Source organism: Mytilus californianus, unplaced genomic scaffold (assembly GCF_021869535.1).
Source record: "Mytilus californianus isolate M0D057914Y unplaced genomic scaffold, xbMytCali1.0.p SCAF_8, whole genome shotgun sequence".
NCBI lineage: Eukaryota > Metazoa > Mollusca > Bivalvia > Mytilida > Mytilidae > Mytilus > Mytilus californianus.
This window is the reverse complement of record NW_026262734.1, coordinates 72,846,913-72,873,142: the sequence shown is the minus strand read 5'-3', so window position 1 is coordinate 72,873,142 and position 26,230 is coordinate 72,846,913. Positions and strand designations below refer to the sequence as shown.

Below are 26,230 nucleotides of genomic sequence, written 5' to 3'. Positions count from 1 at the left end.
GGGCTTCAAAGTTATTGTGAAACTACCTATTCTAGAGAGGGCGTGAATCAGACGTGGGTATAAAAAATTTCAAAGACATGTAAGAGTACATACAATCTAAGACTCTTTCATCTTGCAATAGTATGAAAACATTTGACTTTTCTACACTTTAAACAAGTATTCCTCATTCCAAACTAAAAGACAAATTGGAAGTTTTGGTCCTGCTTTGTTTCATAAAAAAAAGGCCAACGTAGAAACAAGTATCTTGTCTTATGGAGGGAGAAATCGTACTTTGTAAAACATCACTCTGATTCAAACAAAAAATTCTCTGAAACTGACATTATCAAGAAGATTGGTTTCTTGATTGACAACATATTTGATACATTTGGAGGACGTGTTTTTCAACAAACAATCGGCACTCCTATGGGAACCAATTGTGCGACATGCTCCTTTATTTATATGAGGAGCTTTTTAGGAAGAAAAAGGAGGTAACCATTAACCTTTAACTTTACTTTCTGCTACATGTATATAGATGATGCCCTCTCTCTAAATCATTCAAAGTTTTGTGACTATGTTGAACGCATCCAACCCATCGAACTTGAGATAAAGGATACAACAGATACAGTTAAGTCTGCCTCATGTTTTGACATACATCAAGAAATTGACAATGAGGGTTGGTTGAAAACAAAACTTTACGTCAAAAGAGATGATTTCAGCTTCCCAATTGTGAACTTTCCATTTCTATGTAGCAACATTCCAGCAGCGTCTGCATATGGAGTATAAATCTCCCAATTGATACGGTATCATATGGCTTGTATTTCCTATTATGGTTTCCTTGATAGAGGGTTTTTGCTTACAATGAAGCTATCAAACCAAGAGTTCCAAGTGGTGAAGTTGAAATCATCCCTTCATAAATTTTACGGACGCCATCACGAGTTAGTTGACCGTTATGGAATTTCTGTTTCACTGATGACGACGGATATGTTCCAATTGTTGTAACTACAACCCCGTCCTCTTTTCCCCGAATGTGACCTACCGAGTTAGACTTATCACCGGGTTTGTACTAACATGAGAAACACTACTGGTTACACATATGGGGCAGGATCTGCTTACCCTACCGAAGCACTTGAGATCAGCCCGGTTTTTGGTGGGGTTCATGTTGTTCAGTCTTTAGTTTTCTATGTTGTGTTTTATGTACTGTTGTTTGTCTTTTGGTCTTTTTCTTTTTTGGCCATGGCGTTGTGAGTTTATTTTTTACTTTAAGTGTGCCTTTGGCATCTTTCGCCTCTTTACATAGATCAAAAGACGAAAAATTATGGAACGCCATGACTGCCTTATGTTGATGATCATCATTATATGCATTGGTGACAATATATAAATAACACATAGCTGAGAGGGTGATAGAGCAGATTGTTACCCCGAGAAAACATTGTCAACTGAGGCGAAGCCAAGGTTGACAATGTCTTTTCGAGGGTAACAATCTGCTCTATCACGCTCTCAGATATGTGTTATTTAATTTATTATACTGAATGTTCTATTATTACTGTCGATTAAATTTCAAATTCAAAGTAATAAACTTTGACGTCTTGTACATAACAACCATCCGTATTTAATAAAGCGCACACTTGATCAAGCGTCTCCGTGAAGGGTAATAGAGTATTTGCCATAGGATAGAGTCGTATTTAATAAAGCGCACACTTGATCAAGCGTCTCCATGAAGGGTAATAGAGTAAATTAACACCCTCGTATTAGCCAATCAAAATATGGCATTTCAACGTGAAGTGTAATAACATTTATTATTATATGCAGTGCTGACAGCATTATATACAGTCGTGACAGCATTATATACAGTCGTGACAGCATTATTTGCAGTGGTCACAACATTTTATGCAGTGGTCGCAACATTATATGCAGTGGTTACAACATTATATGCAGGTCACAATATTATATGCAGTGGTCACAACATTATCTGCAGTTATCACAACTTTATATAGTGGTGACAACATTACATGCAGTTGTTGGAACATTATATGCAGTCGTCACAACATTATATGCAGTGGTCACAACATTATGTGCAGTGATCACAACATTATGTGCAGTGGTCAAAACATTATATGCAGTGGTCACGACATTATTCGTGTTTTGTTGATGAAGCTGATGATTATTAATTTATCAGACACTGCCGAATCCGGTCATAATGCCTTGCAAAAAAAATACTAAAGTCATGTAATTTAGGCAATTGGATTGAAAACTTTATCAGAGGAAAAACAACACCTGATATTGCTTGTAAATTGGACAGACATGATTTCATCAATTTAGGGATAGTTAATTCCGAGAAAATGATGAAACAAAGAGTTGCATGCTTAAGTTATAGTGCTGTTCGTCCCAAGAAATACGCATGGCATAATATAAGTAAAAAAAAAATTAACAATAATGAAACATCAAATGGCAGTTTGTATACTATATGCCTCGGGTTAAGTTTTTACCAATAGCTACATGTAGGTACCACTTTAGCATCTTAAGTCGATATTTAGTTTAAATTGCACAAATACATTTTGAATAAAGTTAGCTGTCTAAAAGACATAAACCCCATATCTTGTCGTTTATATATGTCATGATAGAAAAATTATTTGGCTTCAATTTTCAGAGTTATGCATTTTTACATGGTTTGGTATCTAACAGACATGAAAAATGCAGTATAAAGCTTTTTTAGCAGGAAGAGTAGTTTGTTTTCTGCACATGAGCAAAGCTTTAACCAATAAAAGAAGAATTTATCTGAGGATACGAATGCCCCCGCTCAAGCTTCAAACAAACGAAAATGGGAGGGAGGGACGGACGGGCAGAAAAACGGAACGACGGACGGTCAAGGGTAACACTTAATGCCCCCGTCGCCTACGGCGGGGGCATAGAAAGATATAATTATGTATACAAACATCATATTTTACTACTTCAGATAAACATATTTTTGGTTATGGTTGAAGCTCATATCAAAATATAAATTTTTATTATGAAATTTGATCCATTTCCAGATCCAGTTTGATATGTTTTTCATAGTTTCATCTCTTTATCATCCCTTTGCCAAACGGAGTTTGGGAGTCGATATACTAATAAGCATTTCGTCCGTTTTTTCGTTCGTCTCCCATGGTTAATTTAATTTTGCGTTCATATCTAGATCAAAACAAACTGCGAGTCAAAAAGGGTGCGCACATCTTTGATAGTAACGGAGGTCCATGAAAAAATGGAATACCTCGACCTACATTTACACATAATTAATCTTGATTAAGATTTGCACTAAGATATAGAGTCTAAGCAACAACAAGTCATAGAGGAACGATATATTTTCAGTGTGCACATCTTTGATAGTAACGAAGGACCTTGAAAAAAAAAGTTAGTCACCTCGACCTATATTTTGTTCATGAATGATTCTGGTTAAATTTTGTGTTAAAGTCCAGGCCAAAGCAACTGCAAGTAATAGAGAGAATAAAACTGTGTTACTGTGCACTTCTTAGATACAAACATTTAGTCACCTCAACCCACAGGTGCTAGGCTAACATTAAATATACTCAACAACAAAAGAAACTTGCCACTCTCGTTATCATGTCTCCCCTTCATCAAAAGGAGAGCTATTGCAAATGTTTTACTGTGATTCTTCTCGTTTTTGTTATTGGTATTCTAATTCTTCTCATATACAATAGAAAAACAAAGGATATGGGGTATCCATCCATGACACAAAATCAGTACATGCACAGCAAAAACACACAAACAGCAAAGGAACAGCGCTTTTATTGCTGTTCTTCAATTCAAAATCAGTGATGCCTTCAACACGGAGCAAAAAAAAAAACTCTCACCTCACTGCAAGTTTAAGACGGCCCCTAGCACCGGCTTGATCGGAATTCTTTGCAATCATTATTTGGATAGACTTTGTAAGATGTAATCCAACAAATTGGGTTAGGTCAGAAAAGAATATACTGGAAATTAATACATATTTAAAACAAAATAGTTCAAACGCATAGGTGTAAGTATAAAACTATGTAGAATATATTTTAGTAATTAAGGTATCAGATGAAAGGCGAAGGACTGGTGATCCTTGTATAGAACACATCTTGACTGATAATTTTGAATAATACAAACATGTATGAATCTAAACTACTAAAGGAAGAGACTGATTTCATTGAGCCGCAACTCCTCTGAAACCATACAAATTCGGAAATATTTGTGATTTGACGTATAAATGTAGTGTTTTGTACTTCCTAAATTTGTCTTTGAAACAATCTTTTTCCACAGAAAACGCCAATTTTTGAGAAAATATCCAAATTTGGAGACCGTTATCGAACCGTGTCTTATACGCTTTCGCGCATGCTCAGTCGACGTACTGCCCGCAGAATTTAACTTTAAATATAAATAATATAGGACAACGGTGTAGATTAAAAATTACACCATTCCTGGCCCTTTTGTTTTCCACATAATTAATATTACTAATAATTAACAAGTTCCGGGTCGAATCCGATACCGATTCCAATAGTATATGTCACAAAATTGCATGATCCCTGTTACCTAATCTGTACGTTCCGCCTCTGCCAGGCACACAACGAAACAGTGTATTCAGGATTTGCTATACACACGGGTAATAATCACACCTGAACTTCGTCATTATATAGGGAATACCTGTAACAATACGAATTTCTAAAAATCCAGGCTAAAAATAAGGCGTAGGTTCTTTAATTGAATTTAGTCACGGACCCGCGATGTCGCGGGTATGGTTTAGTGAATTATAAAATTGAGGGCATATATTGCCTGTTTCTCAGACATGCAGTACCTGGTTTTGGTGTATCCAAAATTCCGGTAACCAGTACGGTCTGATGAATAAATAACGGTATATTGATCCCGGCCCCACAAAGTGTTTGGTAGTGAAAAATTTTACCTGGATAGGGACGAGGGCCAAGGATAGGTGGTGTGCGTCTTTCTCAAATTTTAGTACACAAACTGGCCTAAAATTGAGGGAATGATGTGGCACACATAAGAGAAGTTAACTCAAGAATAAATACACCATAACTTAGAAAATACAGAAGATATAAAAAAGAAGATGTGGTATGATTGCCAATGAGACAACTCTTCACAAGAGACCAAATGACACAGAAATTAACAACTATAGGTCACCGTACGGCCTTCAACAATGAGCAAAGCCATACAAATGAGAAGAGCATACATATCAAGCTTGTTCGGGCCAGAACTTTTTATCTTTCGACCAAGCAACATTAGGTCGAGGCCGAGTGTCGCGTACCAATATGACCTCCATATGTCCTTGAACTTAAAATGTCCAGGTCAAATGATTGAATCGCTACCTTTGGTAGCTTGTCCGGGGCAAAACTTTTTTGTCTGTTGCAAAAGTATCATAAAATTAATCGAAGTCTTTTCTCAAATCGAAGTCTGTTAAATACGTGGGACTCATTTTTCTTGTTTATGTTTCACTCACGGGGTAAAAATTTGAAAGCTGTCGAAACTTATTGAATGTTTATATACATGTCCGAATTATACACTTAAAAAGATTTTCATTAAAAAAAAGTTATTTTGCGCTAAATTGCTGTTGAAGACCTTTTTAAAACAATATTTCAAATCTTATTTGTTTTAGTAAAATTTTATTTCGTATGACATCGCTAACCAGAATTTTGGTAGGTTCTTCTTTAAGAATTCTCGGTCATAATATACCCAAATTGCAGTCCCAAGTAATGTTGAGAAATGCGCAATTATGTATGTTCTCGATACTGAAAGTATAAACATAAAGCTATGATAATACTGATAATTGTAGTAAGATTAAAAGACTTTAAAATGCCCCTGGCGTAGAATAAATTTGGGGTAAATTGGTCCTACTTCTTACTTCCCTGATGATAATTCATATTTTTATATATTGTATAGCTAGATGTTATTGTTGCTGACTATATGACTCTAGTGTTGTACGGTTATCTTTCACGTTGGGTGCTGTCTCGTTGACGTATATTCACATCTCCTTTTTCATATGAATATGAAAGAAATGAGACAAAAGAGAGGCGAAAGATACCAAAGAGACATTCAAACTCATAAGTAGAAAATAAATTGACAACGCCATGGCTAAAAAACGAAAAAGACCAACAAACAAACAAAAGCACTCAAAACACAACATAGAAAACTAAAGACTGAGCAACACGGACCCCACCAAAAACTGGGGGTGATCTCAGGTGCTCCGGAAGGGTAATCAGATCCTGCTCCACATGTGGCACCCTTCGTGTTGCTCATGTTAGTACAAATCCGGTAATAAATAGATTGTGTGGATCAATTGTGTGTTTCGTGTACGCAAAATATTAATGACCATACAATCTACTATAGGAAGATGTGGTATGATTGCCAATGAGACGACTCTCTACCAGAGACCAAATCACGTAGAAGTTGACAACTATATGTCATCGTACAGCTTTCAACAATGAGCAAAACAGATACCGCATAGTAAGTTATAAAAGGCCCCGAAATGACAAATGTAATACAATTCAGACGAGAAAACTAACGGTCTGATTTATGTACAAAACAATAAACACAAGTTAAACATGTTTGCTGGCGCCAAACCCTCTCCCTAACCTGGGACAGTGTTTTACAGTACAACATGAGAACAAACTATAAAAATCAGTTGAAAAGGGCATAACTCATCAGATCGATACAAAGCAGACATTTTTTTTAACAAAAACACAGACCTGACGTGACAGGGAATTTATTCATCCCTCACAACAAAAAAGACACAAAGTGCAGATCTGAGAGTACTCGCAGTTACTGACAGATAGTTCAAATTCAACAATAACTAATTTAAAAATCATGTATTTTAAAAAATCAATCAGTACACATCCAACATCCAATGAATTTTGTGTAAAGACGTCATTAACAGTATTTAATATTACATGACCTTGTGCAATGCCAAAATATAGGTATCCACAGATTGTAGAATCGCGAATGTGCATATGTAACAATAATGTTTAGTATGGTTATAACTTACTGATAACAAAATCAATATTTATACCAATAAAAACAATATTCAAAGATCTAATTATAGTGTTGAATTGGTATAAGTTTACCTGGATCGTATCTAAATGGTTGTCTTGTCATTTTTCTATGATCGTTTTTTTATTTATATTTTCTTATAATAGAAAAGAAAGGTCATGGGGTATCCATCCGTGACAAATAAGTACATGCGTAGCAAAAAACACAAAAAGCAAAATAACAGTGCTGTTGTTGCTGTTCTTCATCTCAAAGTCACAGTGAAGCCTTCAACACGGAGCAAAATAACTAGCTCCTAGTAATAGTTTTAGTTTACAGTCATGACATCACATTTGACGTCTATTAGATGGTAAATATATATTATACCTTGGATTTGAGAATGTGAAGTCAGATTGGATGTCGATTTGAGGCACGGACAACGAGTAGGTACTGGACGTCGATCCGAGTCTTACATTTAATGTTTATAATTATTATTCATTATTTTTGCTCAAATTATGCCAAAGTATTTCTTATCACGAACAGAACTATAATGAACGCATGCAACTCTTTGTTTCGATATTCCTATGAAATTAATTCTATCAAAACTTTTGATTTTTCAACCCTGTATACCGACGACTGCATATAATGTTCCGATTACTGCATATAATGCTGTCACGACTGCATATAATGCTGTGATCACTGCATATAATCATAGTAGGTATAGTGTCCGCTGGGATCGGGTTTTTTCGAGTGATTTGATCGGGTTTTTTCGAGTGCGATCACGTTTTTTCGAGTGAATATGATAAAAAATGTAAACAAAAATACTTCTTTTTTTGTAAGACGGGAAATAGATGCTTAAACTTAATATACTAGATCATACTGTCTATTAGTATTGTTGATAAAAAGAAATCATCAACCTACATTATTTTGTGTTCTAAAAGTTTAATTTAGCTTTACAATGCCTTTATTCCAAATTATAGAATAAAGCTATTTTTTTACAAGTACCAACGCAAATGTCAAAGGAAATGTATATTTGGAATCTTTATATCCTTAGACATACAGACACTTTATAAAAATTATTGTTATTGCATTGAGAAGGACATTTTTAGAATAAATTCATTTTGGAATGTCCGTGTTTTTTCGAGAGCACTCCGGGTTTTTTGAGTGTGGTCCAGGTTTATATTGAGTGATTAAACAAAACTTCAATGGCTTAAAATCTTGTATGTATTTAACCAGTTACATTCATAAAAAGCATCGTATGTTTGTTTGTTTTATTGTTTGCCACATCTTATAAATTGCATGGACACCGGCATTGGTATATTTGGATAGATCAAACATGTCCACGCCTATGTAAATATAGTTGAACTATCCAACAAGTCAACGCCCAGGTACACATGTTGTATCGATCCAAACATACGTATAGCAATGTCGATTAAAGCAAATATGGATATCATACAGTAAACATTCGTGTTGTAAACAATATTAATGTGACCACAGACATATATATATATATAAATATAAAGAAAAGGAGGTGTGGTATGAATGCCAATGAGATAACTATCCACAAAAGTTCAAATGACGAAGATAAAAGTAGATATAGGTCACCATACGGCCTTCAACAATGAGAAAACCCTATACCTTATAGTCAGCTATAAGAGACCCCCAGCATGAAAAATTGAAACAATAAAAACGAGAAAACTAACGACCTAAGTTATACAATACAAAGTACGAACAAGAGTGCACCCGCTCACATAAACTAAAAATGATCCAAGAAAATGCGGTCATGGTCATATAAACCAAACCAGAAATACACGTACACCTTACAATTATTCCATACACCAAATATAGCTGACCAATTGCTTATAGTTTCTAAGAAACAAACTTAACCAGGAAAAGTTAACATTGACCAATTAATTATAAAAATGAGGTCAAGGTCAGATGAACCATGCCAAACAGACGTGTACACCTTAGAATCAATCTTTGCATTAAATATAGTTGAAATATTGATTATAGTATCTAAGAAACAAACTTAACCATGAAAACTTAACATTGACCAATGAACCATGAAAATGGGGTCAAGGTCAGATGATACCTGCTAGACAGACATATACACCTTACAATCATTCCATACACCAAATATAGTTGACCTGTTGCTTATAGTTTAAGAAAAACAGACCAAAACACAAAAACTTAACACTGAGCAATGAACCTATAAATCATAACAAATATTGTAGTATGAAATGTTCTCGGTTCAACAGTTTTACAAAGAATCCAGTAATTTCTAACATATCTTGATACTACAAGCTTATGGTAGAATGTTTTCAGAACAGAAAGTTATCATTGAATTGAAAAGGGTTAAATTTGGTCAATATAGTATATGTTTTGTTACTTACTAGGAATATATAATATTGCCCTTCGCTAAATTACAGTTACAAACTAGCAAAAGTTAGTTTTAAGCCCAAGAACGCCTTCTTTCTATGAAAAACCCGGACCATTTGTTTAAAAACCCGGAAGTTTTAAATGTTGCTCTCGAAAAAACACGGACAATGTAAAACACTGAATCGTTAGTGAACTACAAGGAAATTGTGCGTCGTTTGTGCTCAAAACATGTTTAGTATTCAGAATAAGAGCCATGAATACAACTATTATATACGCGAAATAGCAGTAAATATATCTGATCGCATGTAATATCACTCGAATAAACCGGATCTACACTCGAAAAAACACGATCTCCACCGGACACTATACCTACCGTGATAATGCTGTGACCATTGCATATAATGTTGTCATCACTGCATATAATTATGATCATCAACATAAGGCAGTCATAGCGTTCCATATAAAAGGGGATTTTGGATATACATCAATGCAATTGGAATATAACTATATTGAAATATATATATCACTAATAATAAACTCCTGATAATAACATACTTTCCAGATTTGCACCAGTTAACTCCAGGATCAGGAGCTAGTAATTTTCCCAATTGTTTTACAGGCATGTTTTCCACTGTAATATTAAAAAAACATAGTCTATGTTTATAGTTCATGCAATAAACAGATAGTAGTTAGTTATATAAATGAATCATTCACAAAGAATCATTAACGCACGAATGAAAGCAAAAGTACATTTATACTCCAGCGATACCTTCTAAAGGGGAAATCCTGACCAATCTTACCAATTTGAATTTTCGTTTCTGTTCCCCAGGAATTTCAAACAAAAAAAGATGACAAACTGGATCCTCCTTCTTTCTAATGAATTTCTTAACTACATGTACATACAACGTAATATTGCTGGGTCTTCTAAATCTCAACGAAACGTCTTTCCAAATACTAGCAGCGAATTTATCAACGAACAAAACTGGGTTTTAGATCATTGTGACAATACTTTGTCTAGGAACAGTTTGGTCCGATGTAAATACAAAACTACTACAAAGATTTGATAGAGTAAAAAAATCTTTTTTTTTTTGTGTTGTAGTATAAATTCTTTTGACTTCTATATATACTACAAAAGTACAGTGTATTTCTCAATTAATATTTAAGCATCAGAATGAAAGAAATATTCTCATTTTGTCTCATTAAAATAATGGCCAATGAAGATTCAAACGTACAGTCGGCATTTCTACGGGATCCAACTAAGCTCATCTTCTCACCGACTTGTCCGTTATTCGAATGAGGTAACTATCATACAGAGGCTTCTCAAGAAGAATAAAATTCATCTAGCATTGCACTATACCTTCACTTTTCTAGGTAAAGATAATGCTCTCTTTTTAAAATAATACCGTTTGGTGCCTACAATGTATGCTAATCGCATCGATCAAGTACTATATATACCAATATGGTTCTTACGAAGGATGAGTTTTTTTTTAAATATGTTAATGACTAAGACTGTTGATATTTATAATTTGTAATATAAATAAGATAAGTGACAGCTTGAACTAATATTAGACACTGATCACGTTATCGACTTCTCCAATGAGATTTGGCTCGCGCAAGTCAGTATTGCAATTGACTTACAATGGTGGTCTGGCACACGTGCAGATTTGTAACAAGGATATTAACATTTTTCTAATGATGGTATGATTTGTTTCAGTATAGTTAATTTTCAAGACATTGCACAAATATTTTCGTTTTTTAATTTGATTTATTAAGTTGCCTTCAGTATGCCCTTATAAGAGCATACAAAAAAAAACAACAAAAAAATCCGATACTTATAACTACATTTATGTATAATTAATTAAAAAGAAAAGCACTATACGATTTTTAAAAATATATTTATACAAATTCTTGAGAGACTGCAAAACACATGTTTTAAGATTATTACCTCACTCTTAAGACAACAAAAATATTACAAATGGATTTTGTTTACTCTCAATTAATCTTTGTTCAGTTTTCTAAATATTTTAGTGGCGGATATCTTTCAGAAAATTGGGTGGAGCTTCAGACATTGAATAACATCAAAATGAATATGCTGTAACGTTACTATTAAGCTCCAACTACTTTTGTCTTAGATTCTAGTTGGGTTTCATGTGTATAATTATCAAAGTATTGTACAACATCAAATTGCAGATAGTAGAAAATGCTTTTCTCCCAACACACATTTTAAGCATATTATTTCATTAAAACATCATAAGTAAAAATGCATTTTATATTTGAATTGAACTTGAATGACGACAGATATAGTTGTGTTCATATTACTCTTGTCTTCCTGATGAAGGTAAACCCTGAAAAGCGCTTCGGACGCATGAAATTATAAAGTGTTGTTTTATTTTTTTGCCTTATTCAATGGGGTTTTTATTTCACAAATTGTTAGGTTTACTAGAATATATTCTGATGAAGCTGGCTTTAATTAGCAAAGCGAAACTTTGCTTTAACATAATAGTTACTTATATATTTTTCGTAAAAAATAATGCTATATAGTATAACTGTATTTCTCATTATGCCTTCTATTGTAATGGCGTAAATAGAACTGAAACATTGAAAAAGGATATTATGCATATATTAAACTCAGGAAGATTCTTACATCTTTCAACAGCCATGGCAATAGATTCAAAACACTGACTAATTGAGTCAAAATGGTAAGCACAAAAGTCAGAGCACAAAAGTCAGCACTTTTGTGTTGAAATGAAATAATATGTTAATTTTCTGTTAAATTACTGTTTATGAAATTATGCGATACACTAAGGTTTTGTTCTGCCGCCATGCAAAGATTGCCTCAGCCGAATTTGGCACAACATTTTTGAATTTTCGGTTTTTTATGCTCTTCAACTTCGTATGTAATTTGGTGTTCCAACTATTTTGATTTGAACGCCATTGATGATTGAGTCGTCTTTTGTTTCCTTGGTCAGATTACTGATCCTCTTGTTGGTAGTTGTAACGTGCAGGTTTCCTTGTTCAGATTACTGATCCTCTTGTTGGTAGTTGTAATGTGCAGGTTTTCTTGTACAGATTACGGATCCTCTTGTTGGTAGCTGTAACGTGCAGGTTTCCTTGTTCAGATTACTGATCCTCTTGTTGGTAGTTGTAATGTGCAGGTTTTCTTGTTCAGATAACTGATCCTCTTGTTGGTAGTTGTAATGTGCAGGTTTCCTTGTTCAGATTACTGATCCTCTTGTTGGTAGCTGTTATGTGCAGGGTTCTTTGGTCAGATTACAGATCCTCTTGTTGGTAGCTGTAATGTGCAGGTTTTCTTGGTCAGAAAACTGATCCTCTTGTTAGTAGTTGTAATGTGCATGTTTCCTTGGTCAGATTACTGATGCTCTTGTTGGTAGTTGTAATATGCAGGTTTCCTTGGTCAGATTACTTATTCTCTTGTTGGTAGCTGTAATGTGCATGTTTCCTTGGTCAGAAAACTGATCCTCTTGTTGGTAGCTGTAATGTGCAGGTTTTCTGGGTCAGATTACTGATCATCTTGTTAGTAGTTGTAATGTGCAGGTTTCCTTGGTCAGATTACTCATCCTCTTGTTGGTAGCTGTAATATGCAGGTTTTCTAGGTCAGAAAACTGATCCTCTTGTTAGTAGTTTTAATGTGCAGGTTTCCTTGGTCACATTACTGATCCTCTTGTTGGTAGCTGTAATGTGCAGGTTTCTTTGTTCAGATTACTGATCCTCTTGTTGGTAGCTGTAATGTGCAGGTTTTCTTGGTCAGATTACTGAACCTCTTGCTAGTAGTTGTAATGTGCAGGTTTCCGTGGCCAAATTACTGATCCTCTTGTTAGTAGTTGTAATGTGCAGGTTTCCTAAGTCAGGTTACTGATCCTCTCGTTGGTAGCTGTAATGTGCAGGTTTCCTTAGTCAGATTACTGATCCTCTTGTTGGTAGCTGTAACATACAGGTGTTCTTGGTCAGATTACTGATCCTCTTGTTGGTAGCTGTAATGTGCAGGTTTTCTAGGTCAAAAAAACTGATCCTCTTGTTGGTAGCTGTAATGTGCAGGTTTTCTAGGTCAAAAAAACTGATCCTCTTGTTGGTAGCCGTAATGTGCAGGTTTTCATGGTCAGATTACTTATCCTCTTGCTAGTAGTTGTAATGTGCAGGTTTCCTTGGCCAGATTACTGATCCTCTTGTAAGTAGTTGTAATGTGCAGGTTTCCTTGGTCAGATTACTGATCCTCTTGTTGGTAGCTGTAATGTGCAGGTGTTCTTGGTCAGATTACTGATCCTCTTGTTAGTAGTTTTAATGTGCAGGTTTTCTTGGTCAGATTACTTATTCTCTTGTTGGTAGCTGTAATGAGCAGGTTTTCTTGGTCAGAAAACTGATCCTCTTGTTAGTAGTTTTAATGTGCAGGTTTCCTTGGTCAGATTACTGATCCTCTTGTTAGTAGTTGTAATGTGCAGGTTTCGTTGGTCAGATTACAGATCCTCTTGTTGGTAACTGTAATGTGCAGGTTTCCTTGGTCAGATTACTGATTCTCTTATTGGTAGTTGTAATGTGCAGGTTTCCTTGGTCAGATTACTGATCCTTTTGTTGGTAGTTGTTATGTGCAGGTTTCCTTGGTCAGATTACTGATCCTCTTGTTGGTAGCTGTAATGTGCAGGTTTTCTTGGGTCAGATTACTGATTCTCTTAATGGTAGTTTTAATGTGCAGGTTTCCCTGGTCAGATTACTGATCCTCTTGTTAGTAGATGTAATGTGCAGGTTTTCTTGGTCAGATTACTGATCCTCTTGTTAGTAGTTGTAATATGCAGGTTTCCTTGATCAAATTACTGATCCTTTTGTTGGTAGCTGTAATATGCAGGTTTTCCTCTTGTTGGTAGCTGTAATGTGCAGGTTTTCCTCTTGTTGGTAGCTGTAATGTGCTGGTTTCCTTGTTCAGATTACTGATCATGTTATGGGTAGCTGTAACGTGCAGGTTTCCATGGTCAGATTACAGATCCTTTTGTTGGTAGCTGTAATGTGCAGGTTTTTTTGGTCAAAAAACTGATCCTCTTGTTGTTAGCTGTAATGTGCAGGTTTCCATGGTCAGATTACTGATCATTTTGTTGGTAGCTGTAGTGTGCAGGTTTCCTTGGTCAGATCAGATTACAGATCCTCTTGTTGGTAGCTGTATTGTGTAGGTTGGTTTCCATGGTCAGATTACTGATCCTCTTGTTGGTAGCTGTAATGTACAGGTTTTCCTTGTGGGTATTTGTTTATGACAAGTCGTTCAGATTGGCAAAGGGGGATATTTGTGTACGCATAAAACTGGTTTAACCCCCACCTCACACAAACACACACACACACACACGGTTCATGTGCCTATACAAATTCAGACTAGTTGGAACATTTGTTGTTATATCTTTTTTGTATTTGTTTCTACGTCTATTTTTCGAAGGAGTCGGTTGATGGTGGTTAGTTTGGTCTGTTGTTCTGTACAATATTTTTGGTAATTGCTATTTTCCTTTTTATGTACTACGTCCCGACACTGACAGTGATGGTGGGTTGAGAAATATACTTTACGACAATAAACCTTATTAAAATTTTTTTCTTTTGTGAATTTTTCATTTTTATGTGTCGAAATTCCAGCATTATATGTATATAACGCATATACTTTAGGATATTTCACAATTATGTAATCTTGATTGAGGTTTACTGCTTACAAGGAATCTTTTGAGTCTTGTGTTCTTCGTGATAAATCTTTCATCATCAATCAACGAATGCGCATTACCGTCGGATTTTCACTATGAGAAACGGGACGGGCGCTGTTGAGAGGGGTAGATGTTAATGACACTGTTTTTATAGTATCAAAATATATATATTCTATTTATTATGAAATTGATCGCACACAAAACTTGATATTTCGTATTGACAACGACCTTGCCACTGACGACGCCGGAAAAGTTACACAATTTTCTTGTGTCGCAGCATTCATCGCAGCCGAGACAAATATTGCGTAACATAAGCCGGATGTCCAGTATTTACTGATAAATATGAGAAAAAGATAGCGTATCCTGCTCCTGAATGTTGCAATTACATTTCATATTTCCATGTTTTAATATTCAAGTAAAAGTTTCAAAGCCATGTTATTGTTTAAGAAATAATTCATGGGGGCTTAAATTAATACCGATTTTACCACGGGTTTGCCCTAAATGCCGATATTTTACCCCTCGCGGCCCTTTATGCTAAATATTCTACGGCGAACATTAGCGAGGGGTAAAATATCAGCATAAATGGCAAACCCGTGGTAAAATCGGTATTAAGTCAAGCCCACATGAATTATGTCTATTTTAATAGGACACATACGACAATTCTTCTGGATCGAAGGGCTCTAGTTGAAGGCAAATATTTTCTGTTTCCGTAACTAAGATGCAAGTCATAATATAAAGTAATTGGTAGATAATGAATCTTAACTTAGATTTAGGGGGGGGGGGGGGAATTTAAGAGTATTGTTTATTTTCTGTAGAGCGGTATTTTGACAGGTTAAGGGTATTTTTCTAATACTACTTTTGCAAATGTGATATTTTTGGGTAGTCTCTTGCAATGCAAATGTAAAATCATAACATTTGTTGATTTATTTTAAATACCAGAAAGGAAAACATTCATAGAACTTATGTTTTACCACTAGATCTGGCTTATTAGTCTTAAAAGGAATAATAACGGGACTATATTATGAAAGCGAATCAGGACGCCTTTGTAAAACCCCGAACAATAAATACTAGTAAATCGTTTTGTACTTTTTCTTCTTTAATTGGTTCGACGAAAGTATATAACAAAAGCGTTCCGATAAATCCACCCTAGCGAAACAAATCAAAGGGCTAAGAAAAATATTTTAGCGGTAACATTCTCTGGCCAAATTTATGTTCTAAATAATTGATTTTCGGAGATTCGATATAACAATGGATGTATTCACTTGTCTAAACCGATAAAACCTTGTATTTTTCGAACATAAAATCCAAACATTGGAAATGTTTGCATATTTTGAACCCAAACGTTAATTCCTATAAATCATAAAAAAAATCAACTATTTCCGTTGGAAATAACTTCGTAAAATGTAAAAATTTCATAGAATCCGTCAAAAAAATCAGACAGACATACTTTATAAATCCACATTTATTACCGTCAAAGAGATAAGATAGATAAGAGATATAAGTAATAAGTAAATCAAATAATAAAATATTTACCTTCAATAGCTGCTGTAACTGGAGTCGCCTCTTCCTTTTTTTTATCTGTAGGTTTGATTGTTGTTGGTGAAGCTTTACTTGTAGTTCCCTGTTTTGTAGTACCTGTTTTAATGCTATTCACTTTTCCTGCCGGTTTTGACACAGCTTTTGGCGTTTTTGCCTCTACTTTCTTCGGTGGCATTATGGATAACAATACTAAAACAAGGAATTCAATAACACTTCAAGCCAATATTATTGCCGTTAAGAAATATTTTCACTGGAAAATACACATTCTACAATGCGAGTCATAAAGTGTTCTAGGTTAACTTTTGATAACATGTAGAGAGCTATATACATTTATATCATTACTTTGAATATTCTAACTAATTTGAATCACTGTATTTCAAAGGTTGACTCAAAACAGCAGATAGAAAAGTGATATCAAAATATCTAATTTGTGAAATCTAAAAACCTTTGTGACACAATCATAACAAGCAATCAAAGGAATTTCTGCTCTATTTCAGGCGCATTGAAAATAATAATAAAACAGTTGTAGCCTTTGTATGAGGTCGATACGAAGATATATCGACCTAAAGAAGTATATCGACCTCAGACTTCGTCCTCAGTCTATATACTTCTTTCAGGTCGATAGATCCTCGTATTTGACCTCATACATACACAATATTCGTACAGTGTAGGAAAATATCAAATTTATTTGACGAGCTTTAGAAACAGAGAGAAAAGCGAGCCTCCTACACTGAACCAATGTTGTTTTTATTCTGCAATTTAATGTTAGGCTTAAACGTATAGATTTTTCCCCATCCGAATCGTTGTTGAATGAAATCGCCATGACTTAAGCGCGGACCAGCGACGAGGACCCTAAATTGAAATGTTACGTAAACAGTAATTTAAACATAACCTTTCGCTCGCAACAGAAGCAGGATACCAGGAGACTTTAAACGTCTTGAAAGGCTATATATAAATCATTGATAGACCATTTCTACCTGGATCTCAAATACTATATCACCCTATAAAATTATAATACGATATTTCTACATTCTTCCAGTTTTTGTCAGAACTATACTTTTCTATCTCTACTATCTCTACAATTCCAATTGCCTTATTACGTAACTTATTAGACCGAAAGTCCAGAGAATAATATTTCTATAGTGGAGTATCTCCCTTTTTTGCTTTTAAAAAAATGTAAAAAAATCTATCTTAGTAATACTATGCTTAAATATTTTGCATGATTTGAACTCGATCTATGAGTTATTCTCAGCAAATCATGCATTGGAGAATTGAAGATGTTACAGAAATCCAAAATACATGGTCTTTCTCCAATACAAATATAGGAAATAGTTTATAGGTGTCATTTTATTGTTTTGTAGTGTTCCCCCGAAAAGATTTTTTAAAGGCACTTGTTATTCAAAATACAAGTGAACAAAGAATATTGCTCTTGGTGTCAATAAATTCAATTCCTACATAAACTTTCTATATTTCAGTCAAATATTTATGATCTTCATAAGTAATTTCAATCATTTAGAAAACTAGGAGTTACACCATTATGACACCCAGACGACGAATTATCAGTCTAAAAAACTTCATATTGAATAATTTTCCAGAGTATTTTATTTGAACTTTTTGTCTTGATAACATCGGAGTTTTCTTCTTAAAAAGTGGGAAGTCAGCTTCTTTTTTTGTGTGTACTTTGTATCGATCTGATGAGTTCAGATTTGATATAGTTTGTTCTTATGTTGTACTGTTACATTTGTACATTACTGTCCCATGATAGCCTCAGTGGCGTAGCTTGCATGTATGCTCAGATGCTCAAGCATCCACATCATTTTGACACAAAAAAAAATGATAAAAAATAAATAATTATAGGGCTTTAATAATTGCATAATATGATCGCATGTTCCCAGCAGATCAACTCTGAGGATAACACAAAATAATTTCCGAAGCATGTGCATGGTCGGTCCGTGTTTGATCTTCATTTAGTTAATGTAAACAAGATGGATAAGTCGCAGAAAAGTGTTCTCGATTTTTTTCGTAAAAAGCCTACGTCGTCGGCTACGGCAAGCGCAGAGGATGATGATACGCAGACCCGCGGACAAGTTTCGTCTGAAATTGAGTCAAGCGGAGCGATGGCCTCTACATCAAACGCAGCAGCAATGTAACCATCAAATAAACCACCATATCCTGATATCGCTTCCTGTGACATGAAAGACAAAATGATCAAAACCCAATTGGTGACAGAGTGCGATCATTCCTGGGCTTTTAAATACCCGTTTCCATCTAGGTACAAATATTAAATTTTATTTTCAATAAAATATGCCTCTTATATTTTAACAGAATATATAATTATTGTACAATTACGCACACACAATGTCGTCGCTTCATGATTGACATAACATTTGATGCTCTCAGGGGAGGGGTTCCAAGAAATTTTTATAATCACATATTTTGGCAATATCATCACTAAAAGGCCAAGTAATCATAAATAAAAAAAAAACATAGGAGGCTCAAATTCCGAGAAAGGGTGGTCACGAATATGAATATGAACTACCGAATTCGAGTATTTACCGGGTTTGTAATAACATGAGCAAAACGACGAGTGCCACATGTGGAGCAGGATCTATTTACCCTACTGGAGCACCTGATATCACACCCAGTTTTGGTGGGGTTCGTGTTGCTTAGTCTTTAGTTTTTTATGTCACAAGTTGTGTCTAGTTGTACTATTATTTGTCTGTTTGTCTTTTTCGTTTTTATACGGCCGTTTACGGGACATATTATGGTACACCGTTGTCTGTCCGTCCGCGTCCGTCTGTCCGTCGTCAACATGTCGGACATTAACCAATTTGCATAAAACTTTGGAGAATTGTTTATATCGATTGACGTGAGCTCCCTTTCTTTTTTTTTATAAATTTTAGATTTTACGTTTCCGAGTTGTAGGGAATTTTCCAGTTTTTAGACAATAACTCAAAAATGTTTTCAGCAGTTCACATGAAACTTTGGTGAATTGTTTATATCTATTGACGTAAGCTCCCTTACGATTTTTATAAATTTCTGATATGACATTGAGAAGTTATTGAACTTTATTCTTTGAAAACGCGACGGGCGTATCATGCGCTCATGTCGCAGCTGCTTATTAGCCATGGCATTGTCAGTTTGTTTTCGATCTATGAGTTTGAATGTCCCTCTGGTATCTGTCGCCCCTCTTTTATTATGTTATTCCAAAGTTCCATAAACAGAAGTGCCACTGTATTGGTCCGTTTTTGAGCTGTCAAATATAAGTTTGGGTGGGAAACTTTTACATTAAATATTTATGAATTGAATGACGGTAGTTTCGAGAAAACAATAAAAATGCTACTGGAAATATATGAATTGTTGGTAATATTGAAATTCAAAGCAACACAATCTCAGGTATACCAAATATAATATAGAAGTGACCCCCATGCTTATTTAGGGGTCTGGGCTTAGGGGAAATGCGAGAATCATGCATTGAGCTTTGCTTTGTTTTAATTTTCAGTCTTCTTTGTGTTTGTATTTAAAATACGGAATAAATAATGGTACGATCCATGATTTAAAGATTTGGTTAAATTGTAGGGTTATCTATGGTCGGGAGAGAAAACTGAATGCATCCTGGTTTAAAGAGCATCCATGGCTAAGATATTCGATATCTACGGACGCACTTTATTGTGGAAGTTGTACTGTCTTCGCGGATAAAGGTGCCAAAGACAAACTGTTTATTAATCCGGTTACTGATTGGGTTAATCTTTCTAGATATGTTACTCGTCACGTAAAAGAGGGATCGTGTCATGCCTTGTCGGAAGTTGCGGCCGAAAATTTTAAGAGAGTGAAATCGGGAAAACTGAATCGGTCGTTATCTTCGTCGAAAAAGGAGCAAGTTCTAAGAAACCGTCATATCCTTGATAAAATTATTCGAGCATTACTTCTGTGTGGTAAACAGAACATTGCTATTAGGGGTCATACCGAAGAAAGAAGTAATTTCATGGCAATCCTACGTGAATTCGCGGAAGATGATCTAGTGTTAAAAGAACACATTCAGAGTACTACTGCAAGGTACAAATATACTTCCCCCGACGTTCAGAATGAACTTTTGATAATATGCGGGAAACAGATTTCTGATAAAATAGTCGAAGATTGTAATGAAGCTGGTTTCTTTTCTGTACTTGGCGATGAATGTACGGATAAGTCAACTAAAGAACAAATGTCTATTTGTTTAAGATTTATAGATCCAGGGACCAAAGATGTTAGGGAAGATTTTCTTTGTTTTGTGGAACCCGAAAACACAAAGGGCGAAACAATCGCTAGATGCTTATTAGGCACATTAGTAAAGAAGGCGTCGTGATCGACAGAATGAGAGGACAGGGTTACGATGGTGCCGCTAACATGTCCGGCAAATTTCGAGGCGTCCAGGCAATAGTCAGGGAACGAGTGTCAACAGCAACATACGTACATTGCATGGCCCACCAATTTAACCTGGCTCTAATACATTCTTCAAAAGAACACGTGTGTTTGCAATATGATGGGAACTGTTCAAGATATTGCATTTGCGTTTGACTATTCAGCAAAGAGACTCAATGCCTTCGCAACTGAACTTAATAATTGTGATGAAAACGTCAAGGAAGCCATGGAAAACCGCTCCAAGCTAACAACGTTATGCGAAACTAGATGGTCAGCTCGGGCAGATTCTTTGTTCACATTTAAGTCGGCCTTCCCCGTAGTTGTTCATGCCTTAGAACATCTCCGTGATAATTGAGATGAAAAAGCCGGTGCTTACTTAGCCGCTATACTTAAATTTGAATTCTTGATTGCGTTGGTTGTAGCGGAGCATATATTAAGTGTGACAGTCGCCCTTAGCTATTGTTTACAAAGTAAGAGTTGCGATCTGATCGAAGCAGTTGGCGAAAGCAAGGTAGTCGTCCAAATATTGCGTGACGAAAGAAACGACCCCACTGTGTGGGATGCATTGTATGGAAAGGCAGTAGAAATTAGTAAATCCTTGTACACCGCGTCGCGCCGGGCGCCAAATACACAGAGCAAACCACCCTGTACAAGACCCACAAGAATACTGGAAGGTTTCTCTGTTATACGTTTTTCTTGACCATCTCGTTCAGGAATTGGAATCACGTTTAATTCAGTCAGAAGACAGGTTTCTTGAAGAATATTTGGTGCCAGTTAAACTGCAAGGATTGACATCAGCTAATATTGAAAAGATATGCAATGCTTACAACGACGATATTGGCACTCCTGAACAACTCCAAGAAGAAATTTCTCGTTGGAAAACCAGATGGAGCATGACCATGTTGAAAACGAAACCAAAGACACTCCACGAAACACTGGTCACAACAAACAAAAATCTCTATCCGAACATTTCTGCTATAATATCTGTCCTTCTAACTATGCCAGCTTCAACAGCCACAGCAGAGAGATCTTTTAGTGCAATGAACAGAATCAAAACATACTTGAGAACCACGATGAGAACAGACCGTCTATCGGCGCTTGCTATGCTGCACATCTATAGAGATGTGGAAATCGATAGACAAAATGTTATTACAAAATTTGCATCTATTAAGGGAAGAAAGCTGAACTTTTTGTTGTAAATATTCTGAATTGTTAATTTTGTAATTGATAAAATAATAAAATTATCATTGGAACCCTATTCAATATTTTCAAGGCTATTATTTATGGATTTGAAACAAAAATCTAACCAGTGTCGGAATCGGGGGTAAGTACAAATGCATTCAAGAAAAAGGCCGAAAAAATATCATTTTCTTCATAAAATGGTCCCAAAAATATTTTCGCCTCGATCCGCTCGGCGAAATTTTTTGCCTCAAATATAATTTTCAAATATGGCTTTTTAAACTATATGTAATAATATTATGAAAAGAAAAGTAGGGGTTAGCGGGCAAAATTTTTAATGGCTGGCACTACATGGATAAAACCAGAGGATTCCGAATATCTGGCTAAATTTCAAAAACAAGAGTAGCGAACATCCTTAATGGGGATACAGATATATGACACTGAGACAACCATAGTACATATTTTCTCTAATGTTCATGCTTTTTCACATTTCTCGATCGGTGTGAGAAAAATATTTCTCTTCTCTAGAGAAAACTTTGTTCTCGGCAAATGTTTGGTCGAAATTAATTATGACGTCGAATTTTCTTGGTTTTTTCTGAATTTCCTATTGTGACGTCATGAAAAAAGGCGAACACAACTTTCTGCAAATCTTTGAAAAGGAAGGATAAATTTTGTTTAAATATCGTCTAAAAATCATTAGAGAAACAGATTCCATCAATTTAACTCGTGTATTACGATATTTCTCCACTCTCAACAGTTAAATTTGAATTATTTAAAAAGCTCGGCAAGCCTCCTGCTTTAAATATTAAAATTTAACTGTCTCGAGTGGAGACTTGATGCAGTGGTGGAATCTATATGTTATTCAACCCTAAGAAAAATTACATTTTTGTCATCCATCGTCATATTGAAGAATAATTTCAAATCAAACATAAAACTTCTATTCACCCATCCTTTACAATAAAGGATGTCATTTGGTCATTCTCAGCTACTAACATTTCTAAGTCAGACCTTGAACCTTGGTGTAACATTTATGTACCCCCTTCTTCGTTGACAACACTATTACGTCAACTTAGAATAATTTCTGTATGACTCTCCATTGACATTTGGTATCTACGTTCAACAAATTTCCAGTTAAATGTAATGCTTAGTTGCGTCAGCTTAGCTTATGTGCCAAGAATCCTTACATTGTTTAAATGTTAAGACTACTTGTTAACTCTAAAAATGAACAATTCATTACAATCGAACATTGAAATTAGCAAAATGTTAATGTGACTTGCCTGCATATCAGTTCCTAAGAGAATTGGCCATTATTTTCCCTTGTGACTAGGATTCCTTCGGTAGTAGAGGAAATAATGCTTTCCCGGTCTGTGTGTCCGTTCGTCGGTCCTTCGCATACAAGTTTAAAGTGTTTTTTTGGGATGGTAAACGATGTAGTTTTGGTAAAATCAACTAGAGCTCAGTACACATGTTAGATATTAGGGGAACTTTTAAAAGTATTTAATAAATTATGGCTTTGACCTCGTTTTAAGGATTAACTGAACATAGCAATGTGATAGTGTGAAAAAAAGTACAATCTCAGGTTAAAATTGAATTTATTCACATAAAATTGAAACGTAGATCCAATGTTCATTGTAATGTGAACTTTTTAGATAAAATGCCAAATAACGATCTTGACCCGGATTTCATAGTGCATATTCTTGTTTCTTTGCTCAGATGTTGAGGTTATTACCACGTATTGGCGGAATAAGCATAGACATATATGAAAATTAAAAATCAAAATCGTGCATCTTGGATTTGATTAAAATAGCCCGCCTACGATATTAGGTCGTTTTAATGACATCGCCGTTAGGCGAAGAGGGCATTAAGTGTTACCCTTGTCCGTCTGTACGTCTCCGTCCGTACGTGTACGTATGTCCCGAAATTGGTTTCCGTTCTCTTACTTTAGTTTGCCTCATCCAAATGTTATGACACTTACACACAATGCTTATTACCACAAAATACAAATGGAAAAAATGCTGAATTTTTCGTTTCCGTTCTCTAACTTTAGTTTGCCTCAACCAAATGTTATAAAACTTATTCACAATGCTTATTACCACAAAACACAGATCAAGTTCGAATTTGAGTGGCGTCACTCTTAACGTTTTTGAGTCATGTCCCTTTATAACGTTATATACAAGCGGGGCCATCATCTGTGTCCCATGGACACATTCTCAATCTATTTTAATTTGTTTCAGAGTTTTTGATTATGGCAGTACTTGACATTCCTGTTTTGACATACTTTTGGTTAGCAGTTCAATTCAAATTTTACTTTTAAAAAATACATACAACACATAGATCACTTTAACTTAATGGAGATAATATGTTCTTCGCAGCTACTCTAACGAAAATGTCGTAAATACAGGTAACGCGATCATTAAAGAAAAATAGCAAAGAACAAAGACAATGATTTCTTTATTCAAAAGGTGATTCGGATTAATTCTAGTCGTCAGAAAGATTTTTTAGGCGTCGTTCCATAAAATACATATTTTGTTTTGTTTCTCATTCTGAATATTGTGTTCCGTTTCGCCCTGTTTCGTTTCGTTTATAACTATGCATATTTCGATTGGTTTCGGCCGATTGGTTTCGACCGGTTTCGTTTCATTTCGTCATGTTTTGTGTCGCTATGTTTCGTATCGTTTCGTTTCGATTCGTCATGTTCTGTTTCTGTTCCGTTTCTAACTGGTTATAATTTTATCTACAGCCCCAAAAGATCTATCCCTGAGTACTGTATTAAATTATAACAATCCGAACATTTAGATAAGACCGAAATCGCCATTTCGACCATTCCAGTTTCTCGAACTATATGTTATATCAATGTGGGAACAAAAAAAATGCATAGTAAAATCAAGTTATGTTTTTCATTTTTCTGAAACATCAAATGCATTTAATTATTATATATATAGGTCTTGTTATGCTTTAAACTGTTTGTCTGTACATAGAGTAAATCTTGTGGTGTAAACATCGCCATTTTAGCCTAAATGGTAAAGATAAACCTGAACTCATTACACAATTTATAGTTTCAGTTGAAACGTATACGTAATTTACTGAATGTACCACCAAGATACTTTACGTTAAATTTCAATCATCATGATAAAGCATTTATTTATTACTTACATGAAACTCTACGCTCAAGCAATTGTTGTACTGTTCTCTTTTTTGACTTTTTCAATAATCAATATCAACCACACTATTTAAACTTTTATATTCTCAGACTGATCTTGAATTTAAACTCCTACATATTGGAAAATTAATCATTATGTGTGCTTGTCTATAAAATCCCCTTCTAATTTAGGATTTAAATGGTCAATCGTGAATAAACATATTTATAATTTGATCGTATTATAGTTTCTTGTTTCAACATGATTAATTTTCATAAAATAGTGTGTTTCGGGGGTCTTTGTAACAATCATTATTATTTTAAAATAACTTTGACAAACATTGGTGGAATTTCGCTTTTGGTTACATAGATGTATGGTAACTATAAATTCTTCCAATGACCATTCCATTTTAGTGTAAATCTGATAGAAGAAATTTCTTCAAACGAACTAACTGCTCCAAGTATTTCTTTCTTGATCTGAATGTAGGTCGGATTTAAGAAATTTCTTTCAATGAACTAGCTGCTCCAAAAATTGCATTTAAAGTTTTAAAATTTCTTACAACAACTGCCACAAGTATTTCAATTTAGGCATAGGTCTGATAGAAGAAATCCAAGGAACCAATAGCTTGAAGTAATGCAGTTTAGGTTTGATAGAAGAAATTTCTTACAATGAACTAACTGGTCCATATTTTTAAATTGTTTTAGTTCTAAGTCTTATAAAGGAAACTTCTTCAAATGAAATAACGGCTTCAAGTATTTTATTTTAGGCTTGATAGAAAATAATCTCCCAATGAAGTAACTGCCATTATTAGTTTATTTCAGATATCGCCAATTCATCATTTGATTTTGGAAATCGTGCCGTCATACAGGCTCTTGTGAAACGGGGTTCTTGTGAAACCTATTTTGAAAAAATTCCGGACTTGATCCATTTTTT

The 26,230-nt window shown here is 34.9% G+C and overlaps 1 protein-coding gene across 1 annotated transcript in view; it reads right to left on the bottom strand.

The window, feature by feature from the left end:
• Window positions 1–25,489, bottom strand: part of LOC127712443 (IQ motif and ankyrin repeat domain-containing protein 1-like) — a 39,754-nt gene extending 14,265 nt beyond the window's left edge. Inside the window, exons 1-3 of the mRNA XM_052218888.1 lie at window positions 25,314–25,489; window positions 16,575–16,769; window positions 9,910–9,985 (exon numbers count right to left, since the gene is read on the bottom strand). Coding sequence (XP_052074848.1) covers window positions 9,910–9,985; window positions 16,575–16,755 — 257 coding nt within the window. The 5' untranslated portion in view covers window positions 16,756–16,769; window positions 25,314–25,489. The remainder of the gene's footprint in view (window positions 1–9,909; window positions 9,986–16,574; window positions 16,770–25,313) is intronic.
• Between the last annotated feature and the right edge of the window lie 741 nt (window positions 25,490–26,230).